The 23,353-nt window shown below is 36.5% G+C and overlaps 1 protein-coding gene across 1 annotated transcript in view; it reads right to left on the bottom strand.

The window, feature by feature from the left end:
* LOC129894715 (subtilisin-like protease SBT2.4) overlaps positions 1-21,905 on the bottom strand; it is a 57,492-nt gene extending 35,587 nt beyond the window's left edge. Inside the window, exons 1-3 of the mRNA XM_055970371.1 lie at positions 21,745-21,905; positions 21,349-21,493; positions 17,357-17,748 (exon numbers count right to left, since the gene is read on the bottom strand). Of these exons, the coding sequence (XP_055826346.1) occupies positions 17,357-17,748; positions 21,349-21,493; positions 21,745-21,905 (698 nt within the window). The remainder of the gene's footprint in view (positions 1-17,356; positions 17,749-21,348; positions 21,494-21,744) is intronic.
* Positions 21,906-23,353: the final 1,448 nt, after the last annotated feature.

Here is a 23,353-nt window from a genome sequence, read left to right as displayed (position 1 = left end):
TGGGGTGATGGTTGGGAGAAGAGGAATTGAACTTTATTTAGCTTGTTAGTGGTGTCGTTATGGCGGTTATGGTGTAATTAATAGTTTCATGATTCGAGACGACCTCAAAATTGGTTACAAGTTGTTATAGGGGATTATGTGATTTTAGTATATTTTATATGTAATTATGGAAGTAGAATTCTATTATGGAAATTATTTTCATCCTTAACGAATTTGGAAGAAGGTAATGTGATTTGGTAGTTTCCTTGTGTTCGTAGAAGTTTTGGATGGATTATGGTTTTGGTGAAATTTTTGATATATTGTATGGAATAATGTAAATTTCTTTTGAGTTATGTCTAAATGGTTTCAAATTAGTTAGTGAGTGAATATGAAATGTTGATATTAGTGGCAAGGTGTGAAGTTGGAGTAGAAATTATTGCTTTATGTAACAAGAAGAAAGAAGAAGAAGAAGAAAAACTACTAATGTTACAATGTATTTTGTAGTGATTGTTGATATTTTCGGTATTGTTGTGGTTGTTGTTGTTGATATTTCGGCGGAGTTAGATTCTCGGGGATGTTGAATGTATAGAGGAGGTGCTGCCCAAATTTATGTAGACAAGTGAGGATTAAAATTGAACTCTTAAAGGTGTATAACTTACATTTGGTAATCGTGACCATTTATAGATTTTGGAGAAAACGGGAGTTGAGTTGGAGTGAGCGTAAGAAGAGGATAAGGTATGTAAAGCTCTTCCTTTTCTTCTTTTGGCATATCCTAAGTGTAGTAGGTTGTAATTTGAGTCTCGGGAAAAATTCTACTCATAGGAATCCGAGTTAAATCCATTCAGTGAAATTGAGTTAAAAACTCATGTATGTTGGAAAGAAATGTGCAAATATCCATAACTTCTACTTATGAGACCGGATCATCCTATACCCTTGATAGATGACTCCGTAAAACCAAATATTTGAAATTCACGTACGCCACCTCGGCTTGGCCGGAGGTGGGCTCACTAACTTTTAAACTCACCTATGTTGTCCTATTTAGTTTATTCTTGTATAACATAAAGGGGTAACTTTTGTCTATGATTTTCCCTACTAAGGAATAATGTCCAAATCGTTCCATTATGATCTAATACTCATTTTGGGGCCACCAATATGATTTTAGAATGCTTTATATCTATATGTGCTGCATTTATTCCTCACTACTCCGCTCGTGCATACTACTATGATATCGTTCATCGGAACCTGGGCCGACTTTGTGATCGTGCGCTCTATAATGTGTTCGGCAGGATGATGTGTTAAAGGTCCCGAGACCTCGCCATAGGGCCGGATACCATTTACGGTGTTATGATGTGATATGACATATGATATATTCTGATGATATGGTATGTTGTGATGATATGATATGTTCGGGGTTTGTACATAGATTTGTAATTTTTTGGAGTATGATGTGTTGTGGTACCAGCGTCGGGGTGGTGATCACGTTCCTGAACCTTATGCATGTTTTTTTTTGTTTGCAATTTGTATATACATTTCAGTACAGATTTTGGATGTTCTGGTTTGGTAAGTGCTCCTTGTACTTTTCCTCTTAGCTACGGTTTGGATTCTATATACTTCACGCTTTACATACTCAGTACACATTTCGTACTGACCCCCTTTCTTTGAGGGCTGCATTTTATGCCCGCAGGTACAGACGTTCAGGATTCGTCAGCGTAGGCTACATACCTTCTGCTACTACAGAGTGCTCCTTTGACTCGGAGCCCGCATTTTGGTATATGTCTTTCCGATGTACCCACTCTTGCATATTTGACCATTGGGTACGACGGAGCCCTGTCCCGTCATATATTTTCGTTATGTTTTGGTAGAGGCCTGTAGACATCAGTGTGGGTCATGGGTCGTATATGTTCGTTTGTTTATGACTTCTGTTTTAATACGGTCCCTTCCGTTATAATGGCCAACCAGCCCATATGTTTGTATATATGCTCATATCCGGTGATACGTGTTCCGTCGCCCCTTTTGGTTTGATATGATATTTTCTGCACGCGCGACCGCTTAAAATAAAAATTGCCTTCTGTTCTGATAAAAAAAAAATACTAAATCGGAATTCTCCTGTGATATGACTATTTAGTATGTAAGTTCATTTGGGTGTCCAAATAGGGCACCAGTCGCGGCCCCGGAGTTGGGTCGTGACAAAATATTATTTAATTGTGTATCTACATTATTACATTGAGATTCTATTTATCGATACTACATTATAATCCTTTTCCAAGTAGGATTCTATATAATATTTCTATTCTAAGTAGGATTGTATATTCTATTCTTGTTCCTATTCCTATTTTAACAGTTATGATAGTCCAACTAATGAGGTACACAAATCTTTATCATTAAAGATGCATAATTTGAATTATTCAGATGATTGTTTGATATTACCCTTGATGTTTTTTGTTTTGATCCTTGGAGTTCAATGGTTACTACCATTAGGACATTTGAATTTAAAGTTTCAGCAGTTAGCTTTGGGATACACTTATCAAGGGGAAGATTGTATTCTCAAAGGATCTGTGGATATTGTGAGAACTGTGGAGGCTAAAAGATTGGACAAGATGGCCAAGTTGGGAGCCAATTGTTCATGATAAGAATAACTCATATAGAAGAGGAACAAGAAGAGTGAGAACAATATATTTCTTTGGAAATCCATACTTTGACAGAAGAATATCCTCACTTGTTTGTAGAACTACAAGGGTTGCCTCCAACTGAGGGAAACCTTTGATCACGAAATATCATTGATAGCTAGCAGTAGCCCCGTTAATATGAGACTATACATGTACTCCTCAAGATAAAAGGATTTTTTTTGAAAAGTGGTACATGAAATGCTGGACCAGGGCATTATACAACCTAATTTTAGTCATTATGCATCTACAATGGTCTTGGTGGGAAAAACATGAAAGTTGGAGACTTTGTATGGACTATAGGAGATCAACAAGGTCACAATCATAGATAAATTTTCAATAATGCTTTTTTGCTTTTATCTTGGCTTTAGCTAATAATGCTTGTGATAAAGGAAGTGGGGTTTTATTGATGCATGAGGAAATCATATAGCCTACTTGAGTAAAGGTCTATCACTTAGGCATCAAAGCTTGTCTATACATGACAAGGAGTTACTTGCACTAGCTATGATTGTTACTAAATGGACATAATATCTAATGGGAAGAAAGTTTATAGTGAGAACTGATTAAATGGATCTAAAATTCATGCTGGATCAGAAGTTGGCCATAGGGGCTTACATGTAATAGATTTGTAAGCTTATGAGATTCCATTATGAGTTATAATACAAGAGAGGAAAGGAGAACAAGGCAACAAATTCACTATCTAGAGTGAAGCAAGGAGAAGTATTTGAGATGATGATGACTCCTATGGTGATTAAATTATTTAACAACAACAACAACAACAACCCAGTGAAATCCCATAACATGGGGTCTGGAGAGGGTAGAATGTACGCAAACCTTACTCCTACCAAGGTAGGACGGCTGTTTCCTAGAGACCCTCGGCTCAGTAAAAGCATAATGCATAAAAAAAATGTTAGATAAGAATAGGAAATTAAAAGCTTTATGAGAAAAACAACAAACAAATAACGAATAGATAACAAATAAATACAAATAAATAAATACAAATAACAAATAACGATTAAATAAATAATGATAGCGTCACAGGTTCAATAGAGTAATCAAAGCATAGAAAGTAATAAATAATAACATAAATAACAGAAATCAGAATTCACAGCGCAAGAGATCGTAATGCACTACTACGCCTATGAATAGAGAAGAATAACGAGACTATGAACTAGCATTCTACCCTAATGTGGGTCCTCCACACCCTCCTATCTAAGGTCATGTCCTCCGTAAGCTGTAACTGTGCCATGTCCTGTCTAATCACCTCTCCCCAATACTTTTTCGGCCTACCCCTACCTCTTCTGTAACCATCCATGGCCAGCCTCTCACACCTCCGCACTGGGGCATCTGTGTCTCTCCTCTTCACATATCCATACCATCTCAGTCGCATTTCCCGCATCTTGTCTTCCACCGAGGCCACTCCTACCTTGTCTCGAATAGCCTCATTTATAATCCTGTCGCTCCTAGTGTGCCCACACATCCATCTCAGCATTCTCATCTCAGCAACTTTCATCTTTTGAATGTGAGAAGTCTTAACTGGCCAACACTCCGCCCCATACAGCATAGCCGGTCTAACCACCACTTTGTAGAACTTGCCCTTAAGTTTTGGTGGCATATTTTTGTCACGCAGCACTCCGGAAGCGAGCCTCCATTTCATCCACCCTACCCCAATACGATGTGTGACATCATCGTCAATCTCCCCACTGCCTTGCATGATAGACCCAAGATACTTGCAACTACTTCTCTTTTGGATGGCCTGAGCACCAAGCCTAACTTCAACGCCAACCTCCTGAGGCGTCTCACTGAACTTGCACTCTAAGTACTCTGTCTTTGTCCTACTCAACTTAAACCCTTTAGACTCCAAGGTATGTCTCTAATCGTCCAGCTTAGCGTTAACTCCGCGGCGAGTCTCATCGATCAGGACTATGTCATCCGCGAAAAGCATACATCATGGCACCGCATCTTGAATTTGTCGCGTTAATCCATCTATCACTAAGGCAAATAAAAAAGGACTAAGAGCTGATCCTTGATGCAACCCCATCACCACTGGAAAGTGCTCTGAGTCCCCTCCTACTGTCCTTACCCTGGTTCTCTGAAATAGACACGTCTCTCCTCACCCTCATCTCTACCACTCTTTCCCACAATTTCATAATATGGCTTAGTAGCTTAATACCTCTATATTGTTGCAACTCTGGATATCCCCTTTGTTTTTGTATAGAGGGATCATTACGCTCGACCTCCATTCTTCAGGCATCATTGCCGTTTTAAAGATGACATTAAATAACCTAGTCAACCACTCCAAACCTACCGAGTTCGTGCTCTTCCAAAATTCCCCAGGAATCTCGTCAGATCCGGTTGCTCTTCCCCAGCGCATCCTACGAATGACACTCTTAACCTCCTCGACCTTAATACTCCTACAATATCCAAAATTGCGACGCCTCCCTATATGTTCTAAATCTCCCAACACAAAGTCTCTGTCCCCTTCCTCATTCAAGAGTTTATGGAAATAGGACTGCCATCTCTGTTTAATGAGGGTCTCATCTACCAATACTTTTCCATGCTCATCCTTAATGCACTTCACTTGGTCCACATCGCGTGCCCTTCTCTCCCGCGCCCTGGCTAACCTGAACAATTTTCTATCCCCACATTTCTCTTCTAGTTCAGCATAAAGGCGTTCAAAAGCTGTTGTTTTTGCCATCGAAACCGCCGACTTCGCCTCCTTTTTTGCTATTTTATAAAGTTCCATATTCGTCCACTTCTCCACCTCATCTATGCTTTCTATCAACTTTGCGTACGCCATCTTCTTTGCTTCCACCTTTTCTTGCACTTCTTCGTTCCACCACTAGTCTCCTCGATGCCGACTACGACTACCAGTCGAGACTCCCAACACTTCCCTTGCCACAGTCCTAATACAACTAGCCGTCCTATCCCACATACTGGTCGCATCCCCATTACTATCCCAAGCCCTCATGACCTTCAACTTCTCTCCCATCTCCAGGGCATTTACAGTGGTCAAACTCCTCCATCGAATCTTAGACCGATCATCACCGACCCTCTTATTCCTCATCATCTTGATCCCTAAATCCATCACCAAAAGCTTATGTCAGGTTGTAAGGTTGTCTATCGGAATGACCTTACAGTCTTTGCACAGACCTCTATCGACCTTTCTCAGGAGTAAAAAGTCTATCTGAGTCTTAGCCACCGAACTATGGAATGTTACCAAGTGGTCTTCCTTCTTTGGGAAACTCGAATTGGCTATGACCAACCCAAAAGCTCTTGCGAATTCCAAAAGTGAAATGCCTCCTCCATTTCTGTCCCCATAGCCAAAGCCTCCATGCACTTCATTGTACCTTCCTGAAATAGACCCGATGTGCCCATTGAAATCTCCTCCCACGAAAAGCTTCTCAGTAGGTGGTATACCTCCCACTAACTCGTCCAAATCCTCCCAAAAGCGCCTCTTATCCTCCTCTCTTAAGTCCGCTTGTGGCGCATAAGCACTAATAATGTTGAATGTGCTTCCTTCAACAATCACCTTAATCGACATCATCCTATCGTTGACTCTCCTAACCTCCACCACCTGATCCCTTAGATCATTGTCTACTAAAATGCCTACCCCATTCCTATATTTTGATCTACCTGAAAACCAAAGCTTATACCCGTCTACCTCCCTAGCTTTAGAACCTACCCATTTGGTCTCTTGGACACAAGATATATTAATCTTTCTATTCTTTAGGATCTTAACCAGCTCTATGGATTTGTCCGTTAACGTTCCAATGTTCCAAGAACCAACTCTCAGTCTAGACGCTCCTTTAACCCACTTACCCCTCCTTACCCTCGTCCCCGACCCCGTCCCTGAATGAGAACATGACCTTAGTCTACCATCACTATCTAAAGTCACGAAAATACGTAGGAATTAATAAGTTATTCAAAAATTTAAAGTTAGCAAAATGCAACGATAAGTGTATGAACAAAAATATAGGTAAACCGGAGGTACCAACTCCAGTTGAAAACAACCTGATTCACGCCGGAAATACTGTTCACGCCGGAAAACACTGTTCACGACGGAAAAATGGAAAACCGCGAGACGACGTCGAAAATCAATAGATCTAGGCCAAATCTGAACAGATCTGGAGGTATTCGTTGGAAAACAAGCAAAAGGAAAGAAAAAGAAAAAGAAAGAAGAAGAAGAAGTAGTCCGAATCTGAATCTGGAAGTTCTCCTGGCAGAGAACAAATAATATCTGCACAATGAGTCTAAGATATTGCTAAGAAGATGCCAGGTACCTGCCTACCAACCGATTAAATTATTTAAAAAGATCAAAAAAGAGATGAAAAAAATGATCCTGTAATTCAGGAGATTCTGATAAAAATACATGATCAAGAAGACAACATGAAAGGGTTCTCTTTTTGTAAACACAAAAATTAGGAGAAAATGCAAGATGGTAGTGGGAAATGAGTCATTTGTGAGGCAAGAAATCATCCATATTTGGCATGGGATACCAGTTAGGGATAACTCTGGCTTAAGAACACTTGCCAAAGGATAAGAAGCTTCTTCTATTGGAAGGGGCTTAAGGAAGAAGTGAACAACTACATTAGGCAATGTGCAATTTGCCAAAGAAGCAAATATGATACTTTTGCTTATCCATGTCTCTTTCAACCACTCAAAATACCTAAAATAGTTTGGTCTATCATAAGCATGGAATTTATTTATAGGCTCCCTAAGTTAACAGGGAAGACCACAATTTTAGTGATGGTAGACCGACTTACCAACTATAGCCATTTCTTGGCTATTAGCCATCTATATATTGCTTCTTCTTGTATGGTTCAAATCTTCTTGGATCATGTGTATAGACTTCATGGGATTCCAAAAAATTATATCAGTGACAAAGATCTAGTCTCTACGAGCAAAATTTGGCAAGATATGTTTACAATGCAGGGGTTGACATTGAGTACATCTACAGCTTACCACCCTCAAATAGATGACCAGACAGAGATATCATACAGAACAGTGGAAACATTTTTAGGTGTTTCTGTTGTGATAGTCAAAAGGATAAGGCTAGTTATTTGTTATTGGCAGAGTGATGGTACAATACTACCTTTCATTCAACTATTCAAATAATTCCATATGTGGCTCTCTATGTTCAACCCCCGCCCATACATATTCTTAGGAGATTCAGCAAAAGAGGAGATGTATATGAGTCTCATTACAAGGGAATTTAAGATTCAACTTCTCAAATTTCATATTGTTGAGCTTGGTAGAGGATGGTATCTCTACCTAGTCTGCATAAAACAAACAAACAATTTAATGAAGAAAAGTGGATTTATCTGAAAATCCAACCTTACAAGCAGTTAAATATACAAACTAGTCCTTTTCTAACTTGTCAGCCAAGTATTATGGCCCCTTTTAAGTTCTTCATATGGTTGGCCCTATATCTTACAAACTCTTTTCCCCCCTTCAAGCACTAGTTCACAACATATTCCATGTTTCACAGTTGATTTCTTGTTAACAAGTCCCTACTATATTCAACCATATCCCTCCATCAACCTGGCAGATCCTCTGTATACGTAACCTCATGATATTCTTGGCAGGAGGATGATCAAAAAAGGTAACAAGGTAATTCATCAAATCATAGTTCAATGGTCCCAATTGCCCAAATAAGATGCGACTTGGGAGAACTACAATACCATGAAATCGAGGTTTTCCAATTTCCTTCCTTTAAAGAAGAAGAATGATGCAATAATAAATAAATGAAGTTGGATTCAGTTATACTCTATGCTTGAGAAGTGGTACATGGTAGTTAAAGTCGTTAGGGTATTCATATTTTGGCTAGTTTCAATTATGCAGTTTTTTCTCTGGTCTTTTTCAAGTATAAGTTTTCTATTTTGTACCTAGGTCCGGTTAATTTCCTAAAAAGGACACTTTTGTTCCTATTTGTTTGCTTCTGCTTTTGTACTGAAAATGCCAGTTATGGTAGATTTCTAGGCTGCTTTGGCAATTTACGTCATGTCCTTTGTCCTTTCTTGTTGTGATGTATTAAGAGCGTTAAATACATTTATTGAGTTGTGTATGATGAAATAGTAAAACACTATTAATGGGTGTCAACGGAGGATTGATGGAGAAGATGTGTAAGTTCCATAAATTTAAATCTTCAATTAGGGCTAAGTACGAGTTAAAAGAAGTAGCTATAGTAACGTTGTGGGGTGTGAAGCCTACATGAGGGTGAAGAATTAAATGAAGCATGAAAAAATATTCTTGGTCTAAGTTGGAAAGTGTTTGAAGTGGAAAGAATGACCAAAGTTGAAAGCAAAAGAAAATCAGTGCTTAGGGTCTCACGTAATGCAAATTGGCAAGAGGAAAGTATTTTTTAGAAAAAATAGTTATTGACATGAAAATCAACCCCATGAATCGATTAGGGACTTGACCACGACACCTGAATTGAAATTCGGCCCTGATGACCGATTCAAGATCCATCCCCGATGATCGATATGGAATCCGACTCCAATCTCCAATCTGGGAGCTGACCCCGACTCTCGATCCGAGAATCTACATTCGAACTGAAATTCCACCTTCGATCCTAACTTTCAAATCATAATTTGATTTTTTTAAAAAATATATTTTTAATTTTTTGTTTTGTGGCAGGGGGGATGATAGGGTCGTCGGAGTAAGAAAAATAAAATTTTCAAAATTTGAAATATTTTGTAAAAATTAATTTTTTAATTTTTTTGGGGGGCGGGGATGGGCTGGGTTGGGTGACGTGGGAGAGGGGGACCGGTAGGGGATCGGGATAGAGATGTAGTAAAAAACTAAAATTTTTAAAATTTGAAATATTTTACAAAATTTTTTTTTTAATTTTTTTTGTGGGAGCGAGGGGAGATGGTATGGGGTCGGAGTGGGGATTGGGGTAAAGAAAAAAAATTCAAAATTCAAAATATATTTCAAAAATAAACTTTTTTTTTTGTGTGTGTGGGGGTTGGGGGTGGGGGTTAGTATGGGGGTAGGGGTGATGTAAAAAAAATAAAATTTTTAAAATTTGAAATATTCAAAAATAAATTTATTTTGTGTGTGTAGAGGGAGGGAGGGGGGTCTTGGTGGTTGGGGTAGGGGGTGGTTGAATTGAATTTTTTAAAATTTAAAGTATTTTTCAAAAACTAAAATTTTAATTTTTTTGGAGAGGGGGGGGGGAGACTAGGGGCTGGCTTGGGGATATGGGTGTCAGGGGTAATTTTTTTTTACTTGTAATACTTTTGAATGGGTAGGGTTGGGGTGCGGGTGGGCTAAGAATTTTTTTTTATAATTTGAGGTTTTAGGAGAGTTTTGGAAAATATTTTCTTTAATTTTTGGAAGGAAGTCATTTTCCTCAAATTTAGCAACATAAGTTGATTTGGAAAACATTTTTCAAAACATTTAAGCCAACAAAAAATGAGAAAATAGGAAAATATTGCAGGTAAAGACTTTTCCCTATTAGATGATAACATGATAACATGTGCTGTGCACATATATGCACATGGTGTAAATAATATGGTGTATGTGGTGTAAATAATGAGTTAGTTAATAGTGGTGTTAGCTTTGTATGTGTGATGTTAGTTAGATGTGGGTCCCATATTAATTAAGGGAGTTACATGGTTAAGTGTAGTTAGCTGGGTATAAGAAAGAAAGTGGTTGTAGATATTTTCTTCTCTCAAGAATATACAGAACCTCACTTCCTATTCTTAACTTCTCTCTAGAAATTTCCTCTCTCAGAACTCTCTGATGGCCATTTCTACATGGTATCAGAGTGGGATTAAGGAGTCAATCAACTATTGAAGCTCGAATTGAAGAACAACAGTGAAGAATTAGAGCTCAATTAGAGCTCGAGATGAAGAACATCGAAAGGGATAATGGTGGATGGTCAACACTTAGCAAGACCAAAAGATTCATCACAACCGCACTCTTCACGTGAAAGGATGGTCGTAGAAGATGGACATTCCTTATATGTGCATCCATCAGACACATCAGGGTGCGTGCTTGCACTGGTGAAACTCACCGAATCTGAAAACTATGGAGTTTGGAGCAGAGCCATGAGAATTTCACTTTTGGCCAAGAAGAAATTAGGCTTTGTAACAGGCACATGCACAAAGGACTCATTTGATGAGTCTCTTCATGAGCAATGAGAGACGGTCAACGCAATCGTTCTTTCGTGGATCATGAACATAATGTCGGAAAACCTACTCAGTGGTATCGTATATGCATTAGATGCACATCTAGTTTTGGAAGACTTGACGGAGAGTTTCGATGAGGTGAATCGTGTAAGGATTTTTCAAATACACACAACAACTGCGAATCTTAAGCAAGGGGTTGACCTAGTGTCTGTGTATTTCTCCAAGTTGAAGGAACTGTGGAGTGAATTTGATGTGATAGCCCCTCTCCAAATTGTGGTTATCCAAAATCGAAAGACTATATTGAGTACTTACAACAACAAAGATTAATGTAGTTTTTAAGCGGTTTGAACGAGTCATATGATCAGGCAAAGAGGCAAATTTTGATGAAGTCCACTACACCAATTGTGAATCAGGCATATGCCTTGATAGTGCAAGATGAAATTCAGCAGGCAAATACTGAAAGGTCTAATCCAATAGCAATGCAGGCCAAAAAAGGGGACAACTACAAGGGAAGTTCCATGTATTGTGAGAACTGTCACATGAGAAACCACACAAAGAATGACTGCTATAAGATCATTGGGTACCCTGCAGAAAGAGACAATAAGTTTAACAGAAGAATGAGAGATAACTATGAAGGGCATAACAACCATCGTGAGGGTTGGGGGAAGGACACATACAAAGATAGATACAAAAGAGACAACAATGAAGGATGGAGAAGAGACACGCATACTACAGTTGCTAACAATGTAGGTTTTTCTCAAGAGAAACACTCAGGCACAACTGACAACCGAAGTCAATATGCTGATGATAACAGAAGAGAAGATGGCAAGAGTGGCCACTATGCTCCAGATTGCAAGGACTCTGAAGAGTATCAAGCTCATATGAGAGGTACTATAACTTGTTTTCTATCTCAGTTAGCAAAGTGTGAGTGGATAGTTGACTCTGGTGCATCCCACCATGTCACTGCAAATAAGAAGTTACTAAAGAACATACACAATACACATGTCAGCAGAGGTTTAAAAATGCATTTTCCAAATGGAGACACATTACCAATCACACATACTGGATATACTGAACTATTTGGAATGGAGAAAATATCAAATGTGCTGTTTGTGCCAGACTTTAAATATAACCTTCTATCAGTGTCAAAATTGACCAAGGAGTTATGCTGTTCAGTCAATTTTTTTCCTAATCACTGTATCTTTCAGGATCTGTACAGTGGCAGGGTAAAGGGGATTGGTAGATTGCAAGGAGGTTTATATATTTTTGAAGGGTCAGATGAAGATACAGAGCAGAAAGGAAGTGTAAAACAGGCCTACCTAGCAGCTGTTGATGAGAGATGCAACTTATGGCAAATGAGACTGGATCATCCTTCCATCTCTACCATGAAAAACATACCAGAATTCATAAATAAGATTGATGTCAATACTCATAACCACTGTAAAATTTGCTCCATGGCAAAACAAACTAGATTGCAATTTCCCTTAATTAATTCTAGAACTAATAAGTCTTTTGAGTTGATTCACTTAGACCTATGGGGTCCTTATAAAACCCCTACATTTGATAGAACAAACTATTTCCTCACTATTGTTGATGATCACACAAGGTATGCTTGGATCTATCTGTTACAGTTGAAGACTGAAGTAATTATTATTTTGAGACAATTTGTTTCTTATGTTAACACTCAGTTCAATTATGGAATCAAAATTGTTAGATCTGATAATGGTACTGAATTCTTCAACTCACAGTGCTATGAATTATTCCATAGCTTAGGCATAGTTCATCAAAGCAGTTGTCCATATACCTCCCAGCAGAATAGGGTGGTTGAAATAAAGCATAGACAAATTCTAGAAATGGCCAGGGCAGTCAAATTCCAGGCTCATTTCCCTACTAAATATTGGGGTTTCTGTGTCAAGGTTGCAGTCTATCTCATGAAAAGGCTACCATCAACTATTCTACAAGGTCAGGCTCCTTATGAATTGTTGTTTCATAAGAAGGCTACCATTGATCATCTTAGAGCCATTGGTTGCCTATGTTTTGTCACTGCACTACCAAGATCTGACAAGCTTGCCTCCAGAGCCACAACAGCTGTTCTCATGGGATTCTCAAAAATACAAAAGGGTTACATTGTCCTTGACTTAGCTATTAATAAGTTTTTTGTTAGCAGAGATGTGGTATTCAGAGAAGCTGAGTTTCCTTTTCTCAGCACCTTAGACTCAGGTCCTGACCTATTTCTTCAACAAGGCCAACTATCACCTATTCTGATTTACAAGTCCAGCCTCATCCTCCTAAATCCACACCAGTAGGAGCAAGGGGGCCACTAGCACCTGACAATAGTGGTAATCCTTCAACAGATGCTCTTCCTGCTCTTGCACCAGAAGTACCAACAGAGATTGAGCCACCAAATTTTATTGCTATTGCTGATCATGATGCTACTCCTGTTGAACAAACTCCATTGCAGGTTGTTACTCCTCCTGTTGTGAATGCAAGACCAACTAGGATCACTAAAAGGCCTGGGTGGTTGAATGCCTACATTTCCAATGCTAGCCATAATGGAACTAGCACTTATCCTATGAATAAATACATGTCATATGCAGCAACATCAAATCAGTACAAGAGTTATTTGGCCAAATTCTCAAATCTGTCTGAACCAAAAACCTTCAAGGAAGCCTCAAAAGACAGCAAATGGATAAAAGCCATGAAGCAAGAAATCAAGGCTTTGGAAGAAAATCATACTTGGAAGATTGTTGACCTCCCAAATGGGAAGAATGCAGTAGACTCAAAATGGGAGTATAAGATCAAGTATAAAGCAAATGGTGATGTTGAAAGATTCAAGGCAAGATTAGTGGCAAAGGGGTATAGCCAAAAGGAAGGCCTTGACTATCATGAAACCTTCTCTCCAGTGGCCAAAATAATTACTGTGAGGTCTGTGATTGCACTAGTAGCATCAAAGGGTTGGAATCTTCATCAAATGGATATGTACAATGCATTCTTACAGGGAGACCTGTATGAAGAAGTATATATGGAGCTGCCAGAAGGTTTCAAGAGACAGCGGGAGACCAAAATAAATAAGCTGTTGAAGTCTTTATATGGCCTAAAACAAGCATCAAGGCAATGGAACATAAAGCTGACTAATGCTTTGGTATCTGTAGGGTTCACACAAAGTGCACATGATTACTCTCTATTAAAAAAGAAATCAGGTATTCATATTGTAATAATTCTAGTGTATGCAGATGACTTACTCATCACTAGAAATAGCAGTATTCTTATAGAAGAAGCCAAAAGGATTTTGCATCATGACTTTAGAGTCAAGGACCTAGGGGAGCTTAAATACTTTCTTGGGATTAAAGTCTTGAGATCACAGCCTGGTATCATCCTTAATCAGAGGAAGTACATATTAGAGCTCATATCAAAAATGGGCCTAGCAGGTACAAGACCAGCTGCCACACCATTAGAAGCTGGAAGCAAGCTGACCACTGTGGAGTATGACAGGATTGTTAGAGTCAAGGGTGATGAAGTCTTAGAGTATGCTGCAAAATATCAAAGGCTAATAGGTAAACTCCTCTATGTCACCATTATAAGACCTGGTATCAGTTTTGCAGTTCATACACTGAGGCAATTTATGCAAGAGACAAAAATATCACATTGAGAGGCAACCATTAGAGTGGTCAAGTACCTCAAAAATGCACCAAGACAAGGCCTCATCTTCAGATCATAACAGATACAAAAGTTGACTTGCTGGTGTGATTCAGACTGGGCAACATGCCCAAACACAAGAAGGTCCATCACAGGGTATGTAGTGAAGTTTGGAGAATCATTGATCTCTTGGAAATCAAAGAAATAACAAACAGTGTCAAAAAGCTCAGCTAAGGTTGAGTATAGAAGCATGGCAGCAATAGCAACAGAAGTCACTTGGTTGTTGTGGCTATTTAAGGAGATGGGAGTACAGGTACACCAACCAGTGAAGATTTGGAGTGATAGTAAGTCATCAATCCAGTTGGTTGCAAATCCAGTATACCATGAACGTACTAAACACATAAAAATTGATTGCCACTTCATAAGAGATAAAATAAAGGAAGGAACAATCAGAGCTGAGTTCTTAAGCACAGGTGATCAGCAAGCAGACCTATTGACAAAGGGGCCAACAGACAACAACATTCATATTTGATGACCAAATTGGGAGTGCTAGATATTCTGCACCCCCCAACTTGAGGGGGAGTATTAGATGATAACATGTGTTGTGCACACATATGCACATGGTGTAAATAATATGGTGTATGTGGTGTAAATAATGAGTTAGTTAATAGTGGTATTAGCTTTGTATGTGTGATGTTAGTTAGATGTGGGTCCCAAATTAATTATGGGAGTTAGATGGTTAAGTGTAGTTAGCTGGGTATAAGAAAAAAAGTGGTTGTAGATATTTTCTTCTCTCAAGAATATATAGAACCTCACTTCCTCTTCTCAACTTCTCTCTAGAAATTTCCTCTCTCAGAACTCTCCGATGGCCATTTCTACATTCTCCCCATCAAACAAGGTAACTTTTTAGTGTGTTTTTGAATTATTACTACTCCTTAACACTAGTACTACAATGTATAACCTTGAAATCTCTAGATTCTTGCTTGAATCCTCAAGTTGGTAAAGAACACCTCACTATTGAGTTTCAAGATTTTGTTCACTTGAGGTAATTTCACCATCCCAATTGCATTTATGTGATCATATATAAATTTAAGTGAATTTATGGGGTTAGTTGGTAAGGGAGGGTGTACAGTGTACTCCTATGGTGGACCCAAGTATTGATTATCTAGGTGATGCTAATACGTGCTAGGCATCTCTTTCACTTTCTCAATTATTTTTGGTGACCTCCACTTTATTTTGTGGTGGCAAGTGGTTTATTGTTATATACTTGGGTATAGTCGGACCTTGTCTCGATATTTTTCTATTTTTCATGTCATAGAGACTAGAGATGATGTGGGTAGTGTTTTAAGAAGCAATAAGCGGAAAAAAGCGACGAGGCTCGCTTCACAGAAGTGAGAAGGGTGAAGTGAAGCGCATGCTTTTTTTTTTTTAGAAAAAACGCTATTTAGTATAAAAATAAAAAATATTAAATATGTATAGATAAATAATCAAAAACTCAATAGAGGTAACATATTAAGCAAATCTTCCAATTCTTAGATTAAAAAGTAAATAGATATCAATAATCCTCACAATTCATAACAGTAACTCAATCACAGAAGTCAAAACAACAAAAAAACAAAGGAAAAAAGAAATAGAGACAGAACAGAGCAGCTGGCAGCAAAACAATAAAAACAGAGCATACACACAGCATTACAAACAGAGCATACTGAGAACCTCAAATCAGGGGAAAAAAGAACAACTTAAGTGGGCTTTGCCCCAGCTATCGCTATCCTTGGGAAACCAAACGAGCTACCAAAGGAAAGGGATGCAGTCTCTCCCTTGGAAAGTAGCATTACAAACAGAAAATTGAAAGAAAAAAAACCTAATTACCTTCAGCAATAGTCGCGCAGAAGATAAACAGAAAAAGAAGAAGAGAAGAAGAGAAGAGAGGAAAGAAGAAGAGAAGAACTAACCTTCAGTAGCAGTCATAGTAGTAGTTGATAGGAGTGAAAGTAATTGGATTAATTATCTGTAAGTATTTTTACAGAAATTAAAAAAAATACCCTAGTAGCGCTCTATTTCAATTAAGCGAGTTAAGCGAGCTTTTTCTCTCTTTTATAAAAAGCGCGCTTCTCGCTTCTACCCAAAAGAGCACGCTTTTTCAATATCACCTCGCTTTAAGGCATTAGAGCGTCGTCTTGTCGCCTTGCTTCGCTTCTCGCTTTAAGCGAGCGCTTTTTAACAACACTGGGTGATGAATTGAATAGTCATAAATGATCATATATATCATTTTATGAACCAAAGAATACCTCAAAACTAGTCCACAATTTTTGACTATTGAATTATAAAATGGGATGTGTATGGCCTAAGTCAATTATGGTAAGTTGAACTTATTGAGTATATTTTTTATGAATTAGTACTATTATGTAGATATTGACGCTCTTGAGCAAACTTGTTGGTTTGAGAAGATTGAATTTTTGCTCAAGGACAAGAAAAGTTGAGACTCAAGTGTATTTTAGCAAATTGCATGACTTTAGGGTGTTTAATGTAATGCTTGAATGATTAACTGAATGATTTTGTGATAAAATGCGAGTGTAGATGAGCGGACCGGGTGCTTGTTTCACATGTTTGATGAGTGATTTGAATGTTGATCATGTGACTTTGAATTTTTAAATGTTGAAAAGTGTCTACTTGAAAGCTTCATATCTTGTATGACTTTAAAATTGAGTAATGAATTTTGTGATGTTCTTTGACTTTCTTAATGCTTATATAATGGTTATAAGACAAGGTTAAAAGGTTGTCAATAGGGAAACTCTTGTCGAATTTCGATCATGCATCCTTTTTAGTTTTGGATTATGAAACTTATTGATAAATAGAATCAAAGTTCCATTTTAGATACATACTGATGAAATATTGACGTAGATTAATAGATATCAAAGTACAAGTCAATATGCATTTTACCTGCCATGTCCAACAGCATCAAAGGGTGAGAGAATATCCATGGAGTCATTAAGTGCTGTAGTAGTTTGTGCTCCAGCTGAGAAATACCTCGCAGATACTATTTTACCATTGCAGGAAGTCTGGGGAAATAAAGGACCTTCCTCACAAGCTCCAGAAAAGCTATCAGTAAAAGAATTATTTATTGTCGGATCATACGCAAAGCTGGGGTGCTCTGGGTTAATGCCTGAATCAATAAAACCGATCACAATTCCTTCACCGGCATTTCTCTCTCCTCCTTCTTGTGTCCATACTGCAGGTATCCCCAAAAATTGTGGAGTGTAAGTAGTCATCTGTTTAAACCTCCTGTCTTCCTCCAACAACTTCACTCTTGGGGCATTCTTCAACTTTTGAATCTAAAATTGTTCAATATTACAAATAAGAAAGCTGATAAAATTTAATTCCAAAGGAGGATCAGGATTAAAACATGATGAGTTCAAGATTTAGGTTCTTAGCACTTAAATTTTTAAATTCATGGCTTCCAAATTTAATGTTTACTATATATATGACAACTCACCTCCCTTCGTTTAGAGTATTTTACAATCCACTTCATGTTTGAGCCATATAAATATTATCATTGGAGCCTTGTTAAGATCGTTTGGGTTAGGATCTGAGGGCTATGATGAATTTTAGCACAATTAGATCACTGGGCATATTATTAATTTTTTTTGAATAGATTTGAAATTATAAATTTTCTTTTGTCAACTAGTACAATGTGATCATAGAGTTTATCTCATGATCACAAGGTTCTCGACAATTGGGTCTTTCCCATTAGGGGTTAGTGGTCGTGATCATGGAGAATAAATGAGATTTATTTGGATAAGTTGACTTCTAGATCTGCGAAATGTTTAGGCGCAATTGTGAATGTCTTCAGTCTTCAAGCGAGCATGGTTCTACAATCTCAAAGGATGACACCATAGTATAAAAACTAGATTTAATGAACAACGATGTTTGATTCATGCAATGGTTGCTCATCGGTTACTGTCTATCATGGAGTTTTTCTTATCCCTTTGTCCCTTTATTTGTTGTTGCCTATGACTTTGCTCTTTCTTGGATTACTTTTTGTTGTTAGTTATTTTGTTTGTGATTCTAATTGATGAAGTGTTATCTTCCTTTTCTACAGCTCCAAAAGTCTCCCTAATATTTTCCTCTGTCATTTGCCTTGGTTTCTGTTTTTTCCAAAGAATGCTCTTTACTTTTAAGAAGGTGTTGGTCCTCTTTTTCTTTCTTTCTTTTTTATTCCTTTTCAGCTGTTTATCATCTAATTCCTTGACCTCAACTAATTTTGTATGGGAACTTAGTTTTTTATTTGTTTGTTCCTGCTGATTCCTTAAGATTGTTGTTCTTTGTTCCTGCACTATAGTTGATTCCTTAAGATTGTTGTTCTTAACTTCCTTCCCATTTGTATTTCTTCTCTTCTTTCTAGAAGTTGAATTTACCATACTACTTTTTTCCATTTCCAAGCTTTTGTTCTTGTCTTGTACTTGTGATATGTGCTCCATCTTGTTTTGGCAGGGGCTTGGCTATCTTTTTCGATAATATTTTTTTCCTTCTCCCCCCTTTGTGCTTTGATATTGATTGCTTTCTTGTCTCAACCTTGCATTTGGAGCTGTATGTCCTTGAAGCCACATAATCTGTACCTCCCTTGTACTTCAATTTTTGTTCGTATCCCTCTAGGCATAATCCTTCACCCTCTAATCTAACCCATACAAAGTGTTTTAGAGGTTTTTTGTTAGATAGACTTCCACCAACACTAGCCATATGAGGAGTGGAAAGATCCTTCTTCATTGGTGTGCCAGCCTGAGCTTGAACTTGTCGTAGATAGTCCAATTGAAAAGGTGGTATTTGAATTCAGGTAGGAGGACTCATACTGGGACAAAGCAATTTCTTCATTTAGATCAAGATCTAAAGACCTCATCAAAGATCATGTGAAACTCATGAGTCTTTTGGAGCATACATAACTGAAGTTTGATTCCTGGTTAAAATCGACAATGGCATGTCTATAATCATAGGCTCCAATATGCACCTTTCTTTGTCCCTAAGTTCTTCAATTCTTTGTCTTCCATAGGTGAAATTCCCTACTGTCTGGTGTTGCCGGAGTTGTTCATGGTGGTGCCGCACATTGGCTCTATTATTACCCTTTTTTTAAGTAGAAGGCTTTTGTAAAGAGAGAATTTTCAAGGGGACTATTATTTTCATTAGAGATTCTTTAGAGAACTTTATTAATTTTTACGTTTTAGTTTTATTTTTTATAATATTGGCATGAGAGTAATTGAAATGAAAAATACATGGTGAGTGATGATTCATATTATCAACCTCAACTTGTTGGAATTGGGGCATAGTAATTATTGTTTCGGTGAGCCAAACAAGTTTTAAAACTTCACCAACAAATAAAATATCTTTGACGAGAAAGTTAAGATGTTTGCTAAACTTAAGGTCAAAAGTTTCCAACATCAAAATTAAGTTACTGCCATTTTTGAAACAAACAAACAATAGTATACTTGGTAAAGAGTTGCTAATTCTATAGTTGTAGTGAGTTTGGTAAATTATCACTTCAATGGAGTTGGTCAAACGTTGCTAGTGTTACTATCACTAACTAATACTCTAAATTTTAAAAAACAAACAAGCATATATATATATATATATAAAAGTGGAAAAAACCTAATTTCAAAGTTGGATTATCATTTTACCCCTATACTATTACTTAAATATTAATTATAATACTTTACTAAAATGCTCATTAAATTTAGTGGACCATTTTATCCTTAAGAAAGCCTTCTACTAATGAATAATTAAATATTCAGTCAATAACCTGATAGTGGAAACAATTGTTCATCTGCCATTTATTACTGTTGGCCAGTTATTTGCAGAAATAGCTTCATCTGTCTTTCATAACTGTAGGTAGTTATTGTGCAACATATATATATATATATATCATTTATTTGGTGTTTTGAGTTTCCACCATTAAAATGTTATATTAATGTATACTGTTTTCGTTTCTCTGTTATAGACTCCTTTATAAAAGCACAAAGAGTCAACATTTGAGCACTGTATTCCTTTTCTTTTCTTTCTACTAAAATTTTTATTTTCCATAAAAAACTAATTGATCTTCTAGCTTCGGATATTTTGCTCAGGACAAGATATATTTCTTTTCTTGTTATACAAATATATTTTTGCTTACTTCCATCTAATGTAGTATTATCATTTCTATAATATTTTTTTTAAAATAAAAACATCTCAAATAAATTGGGTATTTTCTATTACTCATAATCAAATGAGTCTTTTCTACTATTCCTAATATCTAATTATAAGCAAGCCATATCAACTATTTCATTTGGTTAAAATGATCAAAACTTTTTGAGTCTTCTTCTCCACCATCTTCAGTTTCAGATACTTATCATCTCCCCAAATTTTTTCTACACATTTTTAATATTCAAATGTTTGAGTAACAATAAGGTTCAATGACTTCTAACTGCATTTGGATTGATCATGATGCGATTCGACATATGTATCTATTTAGTTTTTATTTGTCATGCATCATGGTTAATTTTAGGAGACAAACACTTCTACTATAGCATTATTAGCATGTATTTATTTAAATTAAAGTACTATTTATGTCACTAAAGTAGTATCAAATTTGCAAAATTTTGTATCCTCAATTTATGAGTTGTTACTTCTTATTTTTTTTGATGTTTTGATTTTATTTTATAGCACAAAGAAAGTCCAATAATATATTTTTCATTTAAAATTTATCATTTGCAATACAAACTTTGAATTAAGTATTTTAAGACAAACGTACAATGCACGTTCCCAGAGACTAGTATATATATATATATATATATATACTTTATTATTGATAATTTGGTTACATTTTCTTTGGTGAAATAAGATATAATTAGCAAATAAGTGAAGATCATGTGGAGTTAGATAAGTAATAGTTTGAAGATGGTAAATACCTGAGATGGAGTAGTGTGGACTGCAACGCCATTTACGATGTGTTTGAAGCTGTAAATCTTGTCATAGCTCCCTGTCTCCAAATAACTTTGCAGAAATTCATCATGGGATTTTGTCAACTCGTTTGCATAAGCCTTCGATTCTTCCCTAAATATATAAAATAAAATTCCGACTCGTGAGATGTTTCTAAATTGTTACATAAAAAAAAAGGTATTTTACGTGACACAAAAACATACTAATATTAAGGGATTTGGGATACAATATTGTTAATTAGGAGTAAGGAAGATTGTTTAAACTCATATAGCTAGCAAGCATTTTTTTTTTGTTTCCTAAATAAAATTGTAAACTCGTACACACCTCAATTATCATATTGGAAAGTGTATAAATTTTTTGAATACCTATTTGCATCAAGCTTGTTCCCTTGTTCTGAAAATGTTTTAAGCTGATGAAATGCAACAGGATCACCCTCCAATAGAACCAAATATATTTTTTTATCTTCTCCATTGCATGAAACAAGAACTACAAAGAGAAGAAGCAAGTTTGTTAGGACTAAAATCATGGCTAGCACCGATTTGAGAAGACAAAACAAAGAGTTTAATTAAGTGAAGGTTTTCATACCATTTGAAACATTAAAGTCCAATAAAAAGCATCTTCACTAAGCATGAAAAAGCAAGTAATAGGAAGCACACACATTCTAATTGTGAACAAAGTCGATCTTACGTTTCTTTTGTTTCCCTTTTTTGTCTTGTCTCGCATCCACAAATTTGGTAATTCACATTAGAGATACTTCCTCCCCAATTTTTCCTTTATTCTTTTTTATATTTCTTTTAAGTTTTACTTTACTATGCAACTCATTTACTTTATTTTAATAAACCTTAGTTTTGAGGAAATTAAAATCACAAAAAAAAGAGCTGCATATTCCTTTCTAGGATCTCATGACATTACTAAGAAGTCTATACGGTTCGGAGGGTTGGTCACCCCTAGCCTGTGACTAGCCCATTTATAGAGCTAGGTGTACATTGCCACGTCGAGATTTAATTTAGTTGGGTTGATATTGTTATATAGGAAACATTTCAGTAATTCTTTTTAAGGAAAAGCAAAAAAAAATAAAAAAAAATCAAAGAACTAATGAAATTTGTCATATCGCATAACTAACGAAACTCCACAAATCCATTCATCAGAAGCTCAGATGGACCTCACGTTTCACTCATGACTATTCATCACAAGCCTCACATGCACTTAGAAATGTACCATCCAAGACACATAAGACAGTGACCAGTGGTGGATTCTAGAATTTTATACAAAGAGGGTCAATTTGCAACGACTATAACCAATAGTATAAGTAGTATTCGACATGACCAGCCGGACTTGGTGGCTTCTATTTTTTTTTTGACGATCACAAAATGAAGTTATTTTAAAGTCAACACTTTGTAATTTTTTATTTTTTTTATTTCTCACCCAATTTCCAGAGAGCCCGTGGAGCTCCCACTAAATCCGGATGTAATTTTAAAAAAGTTGAAAACATTTTGTTTAAGAAAAGAAAGAGCAACAAATTATTTACTTCTATTTTTTAACAATTAAATTATTTAACTTTGGAAAAAATATTTTAACAAAAAAATGAATTTCACCAAATAAAAGTTACACAACTAAACTACATTAATACATATAATTAAGGAAATGAAGTTATATACTAATTTTAGAAATTTCAATATAAAAAATCAAATAAAAGAAATGAATTGTTAAGCAAAAAAGGAAGGTTATAAAAGATGTGAAAGTAATAAATTGTTTAAGCAAAAAAAAAAGGTAATAAAAGGCTCATTGGGGACTAGAACACATGACCAAGATGCGAAAATGAACCCACTTGATCATCTGAGCATAGGCCAGGGATGTTTCAAGGTTATTCAAATTATTTACTTATTAACTTTTCACTATTTTAAGAACTGATATTATCTATAAAAATAGTATAATTTTTTGATGAAGTGGGTTCATTTGAACCCTCTTGAACAC

Source organism: Solanum dulcamara, chromosome 7 (genome assembly GCF_947179165.1).
Source record: "Solanum dulcamara chromosome 7, daSolDulc1.2, whole genome shotgun sequence".
NCBI lineage: Eukaryota > Viridiplantae > Streptophyta > Magnoliopsida > Solanales > Solanaceae > Solanum > Solanum dulcamara.
This window is presented reverse-complemented; position numbering and strand designations above follow the sequence as displayed.